This window comes from Vigna radiata, chromosome 5, assembly GCF_000741045.1.
Source record: "Vigna radiata var. radiata cultivar VC1973A chromosome 5, Vradiata_ver6, whole genome shotgun sequence".
NCBI lineage: Eukaryota > Viridiplantae > Streptophyta > Magnoliopsida > Fabales > Fabaceae > Vigna > Vigna radiata.
This window is the reverse complement of record NC_028355.1, coordinates 33,724,769-33,733,766: the sequence shown is the minus strand read 5'-3', so window position 1 is coordinate 33,733,766 and position 8,998 is coordinate 33,724,769. Positions and strand designations below refer to the sequence as shown.

The 8,998-nt window shown below is 31.8% G+C and overlaps 2 protein-coding genes across 2 annotated transcripts; one reads left to right on the top strand and one right to left on the bottom strand.

The window, feature by feature from the left end:
- Positions 1–252: 252 nt before the first annotated feature.
- LOC106759761 (cytochrome P450 71A1-like) lies at positions 253–2,933 on the top strand. The gene is made up of 2 exons (XM_014643093.2): positions 253–1,272; positions 1,562–2,933. Exons 1-2 carry the CDS (start codon positions 340–342, stop codon positions 2,171–2,173), a joined length of 1,545 nt encoding a protein of 514 aa, XP_014498579.1. The 5' UTR covers positions 253–339; the 3' UTR covers positions 2,174–2,933.
- A 381-nt stretch (positions 2,934–3,314) lies between these two features.
- LOC106761212 (glycerophosphodiester phosphodiesterase GDPD4) lies at positions 3,315–8,042 on the bottom strand. Its single transcript, XM_014644739.2, has 9 exons — positions 7,760–8,042; positions 7,567–7,653; positions 6,999–7,096; positions 6,137–6,197; positions 5,802–5,882; positions 5,506–5,598; positions 4,320–4,409; positions 3,780–3,907; positions 3,315–3,591 (listed from the first exon to the last, which is right to left on the bottom strand). Exons 1-9 carry the CDS (start codon positions 7,898–7,900, stop codon positions 3,423–3,425), a joined length of 948 nt encoding a protein of 315 aa, XP_014500225.1. The 5' UTR covers positions 7,901–8,042; the 3' UTR covers positions 3,315–3,422.
- Positions 8,043–8,998: the final 956 nt, after the last annotated feature.

Below are 8,998 nucleotides of genomic sequence, written 5' to 3'. Positions count from 1 at the left end.
TATAGTTTAGTTAAAATTAGTGTAGTTTACAATTTAGTTAATAGTTCAGTTAGTGTAATTTACAATTCAGTTAATAGTTTAGTTCAGTTTACAGTTCAGTTAACAGTTCAGTTAGTACAGTTTACAGTTCAGTTAATAGTTCAGTTCAGTTAGTACAGTATACGGTTCAGTTTGATAAAACAAAATATAGTTCAGTTCAATTTGTCTGAACTGTTTTACAGTTCAGTTTAGTTTGTCTGAACTGTTTTACAGTTCTGTTTTTAGCAGTACAGTTCAGTTCAATTTGCCCACCCCTACTATATATAGTGTGAGTGGTAGATGAGTGTGGCAGGATAAACAATGGCTTCTATAGAATGGCTACAAGAACAACTTACCATAGCTTTTCTTTCTTCTATTTGGTATCCATATTTTTTCTTCTTTCTTCTTGCTGTTGNTGTGTTGAAGCTAGCAAGAAGATCAAAAAACAAAGCCAGTTTCAATCTGCCTCCATCACCAAGAAAGTTACCAATCATTGGCAATCTTCATCAGATAGGCACATTGCCATACCGTTCTTTCAGTTCCCTCTCACAAAAGCATGGTTCTCTGATGTGGTTGCAGTTGGGGCAGACTAAGACTTTGGTGATTTCATCAGCAGATTTGGTGAGGGAAATCATAGAAAATCATGACATAACCTTCTCAAACCGACCCCAACTCACAGCAGCCAGGTACATGCTGTACGGATGTAATAACATTGGTTTTTTATCCTATGGAGAAAGCTGGAAACTGAAAAGAAAAATATGTTCCCTTGAACTTCTCGGTGCCAAAAGGGTGCAGCCACTTCACCTCATCAGGGAACAAGAGGTTGCAGAATTGGTAAAAAAGATAGGCAAAGCAACCTTGAGAGAAGCATCTTCTGTGAATCTAAGTGAGTTGCTTCTTGAAGTATCAGACAACATCATCTGTAAATGTGCTCTTGGACAGAAGGTCAATAGCAGCAGGGTCAAAGAGCTTGCAAGGAGGTTGATGATTCAATTTGCAGCTGCCACTGTGGGGGATTACTTTCCCTTGCTCAGTTGGGTTGATTTTCTGACTGGCAAAATTCAAGAATTCAAAGCCCTTTTTGAAGCATTTGATATCTTTTTAGATGAGTTAATTGAGGAGCATAAGCAGGTTCAGAGGGAAGCTGATCACCGCTCCACTGAAAACGACTTTGTGGATATCCTCATCCAATATCAGAAGAATGCCATGCCTGATTCTGAGCTCACCAATGATGACATCAAATCAATTATAATGGTTTTCCTCCTATTCTGTTCTATTGCCTTCTTTTTATTGTTTTTCTCAAACACTTTAACTGACTCACTTTACAAAGCTTTGTCAATCCCAATTAGTTTTTCAAGGGATGAAATGAAATTACTTGCCAGTTCATAATGGCAAGTTGACACTTATAAGGCCTAATCTATAGACATGCATCTTGAGAGACCAAAACATTACATGCTATAACTTTAGACCAAATGGAATTGTTGTATCTCAAACAACAAGGTGGAGTTCAGAATTATTACTAATACTGTTTTTACAATTTCAGGATTTGATTATAGCAGGAAGTGACCCAACTGCATCAACACTACAGTGGGCTATGGCAGAGCTGATGAGAAATCCAACGAAGCTGAAGAAAGCTCAGGAAGAGGTGAGAACAATTGTAGGGAATAAATCAAAAGTAGAAGAAAATGACATAAAGCAAATGGACTACATGAAATGTGTAGTGAAAGAAACTCAAAGGTTACATCCATCTGCTGCACTCTTGCCTCCTAGAGAGACATCATCTACATTGAAACTGAGAGGATATGATATTCCTCCCAAAACAATGGTATATGTGAATACATGGCAGATTCAGAGGGACCCTGAAGTTTGGGAAAGGCCTGAAGAGTTCATTCCAGAGAGACATGCTAATAACAATGTTCCTTTGAAAGGCCAATTTATTCCATTTGGTTTTGGGAGAAGGACATGCCCTGGAATGAGCTTTGGACTTGCTAATGTTGAGTATATACTGGCCAACCTTCTTTATTGGTTCAATTGGAAGCTACCTACATCTCATTCTTCTGTACAAGACATAGACATGACTGAGACATTTAGGCTTGTTACCTTCATGAAAGTGCCACTTCATGTCAAACCACTTCCCTTTGAATCAAGCTTCTAATTTACTATGAAGTCATTTATGCTGTGATTGATCTTTGCTGGTTTGCAATGAGTGTTCTAAGTGGTGTTGTTAACTATGTATTCATCTTTAAGAAGACTATATTATGTATTTCTTATTTCAGAAATGTCATTTTTTATATTCTCATCTGCAACTTGATTAAGAAAAATTATTGCCTCTCAGCTTTGTTTGCACTTTAAATTTCTGGCTGTGTTATTTGGACCCTTCCTTTGATTATTGAACCTTTCTATGCCTTGTTGACATTCTTCATGCAGACATAATGTGATATGTCAGAAGCTTGAGTTGCTATTAAAATGAAAGGTATTGTTGTATTGAAAAAATGAGAGTTTAGTTAGTGTTAATGATTAAAAAATCATATTTGTTTTATAATATTTGTTTGCGTAAAGTAAAAATAATGAAATTAGAGAAGTTCGTTTATAACACATTGCCATCGGGATTAAATATTAAAATTATAACAAATTTGAATATATCAATTTAACTTATATAATTATTAGTTAGTGATTTTTAAAAAATAATGTTGTTTGGAGTGCTTCATGCTTTCCTTCTTCTTATACTTTCATAATTCTAAATATAACCTTCAATAATAAAAGTTTTTACCAAGTTAAATACTATTTTTTACTTTTCTCTACTCTCTCCTCTGCACATAAAAGAATTGTCCCAGCCGCTGTATTTTGATTTTTTAATGGAAAGCCTATTCAGAAATTTTTATTTTTAAATTTTAGTTAAAATTTATATTTCTTTTTTAATTTTCAATATCTTACAATTTTATTATTAAAAAATATAAAAAAAATCGTTAACAAATATAAGAAAATATATTAAAAATATATTATTATTACAATTTTTTAATATTAAAAATATAAAAAACATAAAGAAACAAGAAAACATAAAAAACGCAAATAAAAGTTCCTAGAGTTCAATGATTTTAGAAAACCATTGGTATCCCGCCAGCTTTCAAAAATCGACGATTAGGACTTTATTAGTTAACATTTTTTAAAATTTTGCTTTTAAATTTGAAATTTAATAAATTTTTCGTTAATTTAATATTTTTCATATAATTTTGTATGAATTAATATAAAATTTTTAAAGTATTGAAAGTAGTGTTTAAAAATTTTAAAAATAGGCATTAAATAAGAAATATAGTTGAGTTTGTTGTTAAATGTATGTTACAGAAAGGATTAGTATTTTAATGAGCACAAGATATAAAGGAGCTCTAAAATTGTTGAAATTTTGTTTAGCGTGGTATGGAATAACCTTCTTCAAGACATTGAAGCTTGATATCTTGCATTATGCCTTTAAGAGAAGTTGGGTTGCTCGTAATAATAGCATCAACATGTTCCACCAACATTCTTCGCATGGATTCTTCATCATCAACTGTCCAAGCATACACCTTTTTGTTCCTCCTGTTCATCACAAAGCAAAATATGGTAAAAACATGTGTTCCGGCTGCAAGTTACATTCTTTAATAAAAAAACATACCTGTGTCATTGTGTCATTTATACCAATCACACAATGATACATGATGATGTTCAAATATTATCAAAAAAATGTTGTCTATGTATCATTACCCTTCTTTAATAAAAAAACATACCTGTGCAGAACTCTCACGATCTTTTCATCAATCAATCCATGATACACACCAACAACCTCCGCACCTTTCATTCTCAACAAAGTTGACCTAACTCCACTTGAATATTCCCTCGTTACAATGTAGCCAACCTGCATCGTCCCAGACAGACACACCACTCAATGGAAGTTCAAGCAAACATAACACATCTATAATACAATTCCAGGGTATTTCCATGCTTTGCAGAAAGAATCTGTTATTTGCGCACCACTTTTACACCAACTCTAAGAAGCGTTATCTTTTATTAAGCAGTAATTATCATTCACATTTTATATTAAATCACTTGCAACGGCCATAATTTCAATGCTAAGTGGCTCTACAAGCCAATATAACCAAAACTACAATCTTTTGTTCTTATGTTCACTTATCATTTTAGACTGAAATCTTCAAAAAAAAAAAAATAATGAAAAACTATCATAAAAACAGCAGAAGATTTTCATACAAAATGGTAACATCAAAAACATGAGAAGACATGCAAACAAAGCTAAATAAACTGCTTCTTACAGTAATATTTGATGAGAGTTTAATTACATCCCTTGCTACATTGTCACTTTTGGCCCATATGAGGCAGTTGCTGCACTGTGTCTTCCCCACCTGAAACAGATATATTGCTATTTCCAGATGAAAACTACAGGCCCACAAAAGCAGAAAATATTTTGAATATACATGTTGAACTAAATGGAAAAAGAAAAAGAGAAACATTGAGTTGAAACCATGTGTTTATTTGAGAGCATGGGGAATTTAATAATATTGAGGAAACAAAATCAATATAGCAAATAGAGGAGTTTTGGTTCCTTTAATAATAAAGATGTTAGTAGAATAAAAATAAATTTTACTAAAAAAATATGAAATATTAATTGTGTAGATATCATATATAATATTGTAATTTGATGAGAGACCAAATTAGAAATATTGATTTTTAGAAAAAGTAACCGAAGGAAGTTACATAAAGGGGTTATGGTCCCGGTTTCCATATGTAAGCACGTAATTAATATTTGTATTCATTTCTCTTCATCCCCATTAGAAGAGAAAATCAAGAGGAAACATTCAGGTGCTATATTGATGGAAGTTCAGATACCATTTTTCTACATTGTTTCCAATGACCAATCCATGTACGCTCTTTGGGTATTGAGAATTGCTTCTTATTATAGAGTTTAATTGCTTATTTGTTATTAATTTGTTTGAGTTCATAATCTAACAAATTAACATTGGAAAAAGTTAAATAAATACGAGCCCAACAAGTCAACATTAAAGATTATATGCACAATAGCCAGGAAATTTTTCATCATGCTGCTTATACATCTTCCAGAAGGTTATCAACTCAAGGGGGCAAGCTAAAGCCTTTACCCATACAAAAAAATTCCTTTTGAATGAAATGGGAGAAAAATTATCTCTCTTTTTTTGCAATATTTTTTAATATTATAAGTTAATTTTAAAAATATAAATATATAAAAGATTGCACCTACTAAAAAACTACATTTTTCTAACTATTGTAAAATATTTTTCATATAAATATCAATTTTCTCCATTCATCCTTTCTTACTCTAATTCCTGCTTTTATCATTCCTATTTCGTTCCTTCATCCTCTTTCAACCTCTATCTCAGTCCTCATTCAAACAAATCATAAAGGGAAAAGGAACTGAAAATCACAAGTAGATGAACATGTAAGGCACAGAAGTATTATACTTACAGCAGAGAGAACATCTTTGGCAAGCTCTTTCTCATAAAATGGGGGTCCAACCTTGACATCTAAAACTATCTGTCGCACTGAATTCGCAGTCAACTAGAAAAAAGTGTAATGGAACCACAGTCAAAATATATAACATTGGAAAGAAAATTTAAAGAGATAATTGTCATCAATAGAATAAAAAAATACAATATAAAAGATGAAGCAAGTATAACAAACATGGTGAAAGGGTAGATCTAAAATTATTCAATAAACCAAGAGGGAAGAAAAGAAAGAGCATCTGAATCTTGTGAACATACCATCAGAGCATCTTGGATTGTAAGTATAGTTTCATCAGTAAACTTGGACTTAGACTGTTGAGAAAGACTAAGCTCTCTGATCTACAGAAATAAACTGAACACAATCTTAGTCAATGTTACTCCTTTCTGAAGTCTCAAAGAATTCTCAATAAGGGAGAAATAGAATAAAGGAAATGTTCTTAAAATGTATGAACGTGTACCAACAGCAAAAATGCACTCAACTTTGGTGCTTATAAATTAGCAGGACCACCAAGGAAAACAAAACTAGAAACCCCAAAAACAATACACTAGCAGCTAGACGAAAAGGATGCACAAAATGAAAGCTGCAGTCTCACCTGTTTTGAGTTCATGTGACCAACTTTTATACTATCATTTCCAGTTAACTGCTGCAAATCCCTGCCTGCATCGTGTGAGAATGAATCTCAAAGTGGTTATAACCCTATCTCTTCACACAAAAAGATTTAACTCAATCTAAAAAAATAATAATTAATACAAAAAAAATGAACAACTTGATTTTTTTGGCTAAAATAGAATCTGGGTTTAGCTATATTTTAACTTTCAGTTTGGTCCTTTAAGTTCAAAAGTTTCCCCTTGGTCCCTTAAAATTGTTCTGTTAAACCAAATCTGATTTTCCATCAATTTATCACACAAATCCAGTCAAAATAGTGACATGTGGCAAACTGTGAGAGAAGATGTCCCGTTAGCCAAGATTGATACCCATATGGGCAAAAATGAACACACTAATTTAGTCTAATAACAAGATGAAACTTTTTCAACTTAAGAGACTAAACTAATACGTAATTGTAAAGGAACAAAGTCTAGTTTTGCCTGATTCTTTCAAATAAGATACTACTTCATTTAATTGAGTTAACAAGTTGTTTTCAAGAAGTTTCACTTTGGTCTCTGAAGGGACGAAACTGAAACCTAACCAAAATGCAGATAAAGGAACACAATTCTCTGTTAGCCTAATTTTTTCAAGTAAGGTAGAACTTCATCTAATTGAGTTAAGAAATGTGTTTTTACCAAGGTGAGCCTACGTACACTAACTAGTGATCACAAGAAAGCCTTAAATACATGACAAGCATTTTCATGAAATTTGTTGACTTCATATAGGCAACAGAAGTGAAATAGAAAATGGTTTCAACAAATGGTAGTACAGATTGGAGTTTAACGACGTTGAGAAGAAGGCAAAAGTACCTGTCGTGAAGGGCAAACAGAACTCCATCTGAAGACCGAGAAACATCGATCTCAATGCAATCCGCGTGAGCCTGAATAGCGTGGAAATACGAAGCCATCTGCCAGCAAAAAAGAATCCGAAATCAGCAACCTCAACATAATATGAAATGAAAAATGCAAAACGAAGAAAATAAAAATCACAAGAATCCGAAATTAGAATTTATAACGAGAAATGAAAGAAAAAAAAACGGTTAAAGGAAGAATCCGAAATCAGCAACACTAACATGAAATAGAAAGAAAAAAGAAGATCAAACAAAGAATGGGAAATTAACAACTATAACACGAAATAATAAATGAAGAATCCGAAATGAACAAATGTAACGTCAAATAATAAACGAAGAAACCGAAACTAACAATTATAACATGAAATGCAAAAAGGTTAAACGAAGAATCCAAAATTATAAACTATAACATGAAAAGAAAAGAAAAAGGTTAAACGAAGAAAATAGAGTGAAGAATCCAAAATTTCAGCTACAACATAAAATGAAAAACGTAAAATGAAGAGAGAGATAAAGAGAGAGAAGGCTACGGTGTTCGGAGAAGCCTTGGAGGAATCGCCACCGTGCGCGCATATGAGAGGAGGATTGTTGAGCCAACGGCACTTCATGAGTCGAATCTGCGTCGCAGCTATAGTTATAATGATGAATTACATACGAAAACGAAAACAGCGTAGTTTATGAAAAATTCAGATTAGCATAGAGCGAGTGAGAGGGGAATGGAACCTGGTTGAAGCGTCGGAGGCGAAAATGGAAGAAAATTGGAGGAACAATGGCGAAGATGGCGAGAGAGACAACGATGAGGTTCCGCCAAGGAAGCTTCAACGGTCTTCTTCCCGTTCTAGATCTTGAGCTTCGCATCATCATTCTCGCTTTTTATCAAATCGCCGATCGTTTCGTCTCAGTTTCTTTCTGGAGTTACGTTGAAGGAAACGAACGAGAGTAATAGCACAACTGATGACCTAATTTTCATGCCAAATGTCAACAAAATTTCATCGTTTTCTGAATCGTTCCTTTTATAAGCACGCCTTCTCGCAACACCATTAAATCTTCAGAATAAAAGTAAGTTTTATCATTTTTTTAATTAGAAATTTTATTTTTCTAACAAAAACAGTGTCCTTTGGAAACATTTAATTAACATTTTTTTTTAATTTATAAAAGGTTAACCTAAATATATCTTTCACGAGCTATTTTGTTTCTTCTAAAATTTTCTTTAACTTTATCTCCTTAAAATAACTAACATTACTTTTATTATTCGTATAGATAATTTTAAAGGTTAATTAATAAAACTGAGTGTCATGTATATTATAAATTTTGTACCAATTTTATTCAGTAATTTATAAATAAATGTAAGATGTCATTGAAAGTCAATGACATAATCTACTATATCATAAAAAAAAAATTGTTATAATGGAAATGTTATACATTGATTTATAAAATATAGAATGAAATTATTACAAAGTTTGTAATAGAAACTAAATTCAAATTTAAAGTTTTCGAATTAAAAACATAATCATCCCAAATTTTAATTAAATATCAATAATTATTTGTACATTTTTTTTTTCAGTGAGTAACAAAAGTATATGATAGAAAGAAAAACCAAATTGGAGATATATTTTAGGATAATGATATTTAGACAATATTTTTTTTGACAATATTTGAACATTGATTACGTGTCAATATGTGATTGGTCAAATATTACTCCACAAAAATCACATATTGACACGTAATCAATGTTCAAATGTTGTCAAAAAAATGTCATCTAAATATCATTATCCTATATTTTATGTCTTATAGGTTTATTTTTAGAATGATCTTTACAAAACAAACTTAACATGATTAAGATCAAAATAAAACATATTTATGAAATATTAGACTTTAAATAAATTAGTGTTAACCAAAATTTCACTGTAAAATTTATAATGACAAACAGATAAAATAAAGAGATAGATAATCGTATTTATT

Excerpts from the sequence above, each read along its gene's own strand:
- LOC106761212 (XM_014644739.2), bottom strand. The coding sequence starts at position 7,900 with ATGATGATGCGAAGCTCAAGATCTAGAACGGGAAGAAGACCGTTGAAG. Across the intron at positions 6,198-6,998 it reads CTGTTTGCCCTTCACGACAG|GGATTTGCAGCAGTTAACTG; the intron begins GTACTTTTGCCT and ends CGATGCAGGCAG. Across the intron at positions 5,599-5,801 it reads CAATCCAAGATGCTCTGATG|TTGACTGCGAATTCAGTGCG; the intron begins GTATGTTCACAA and ends ACTTTTTTCTAG.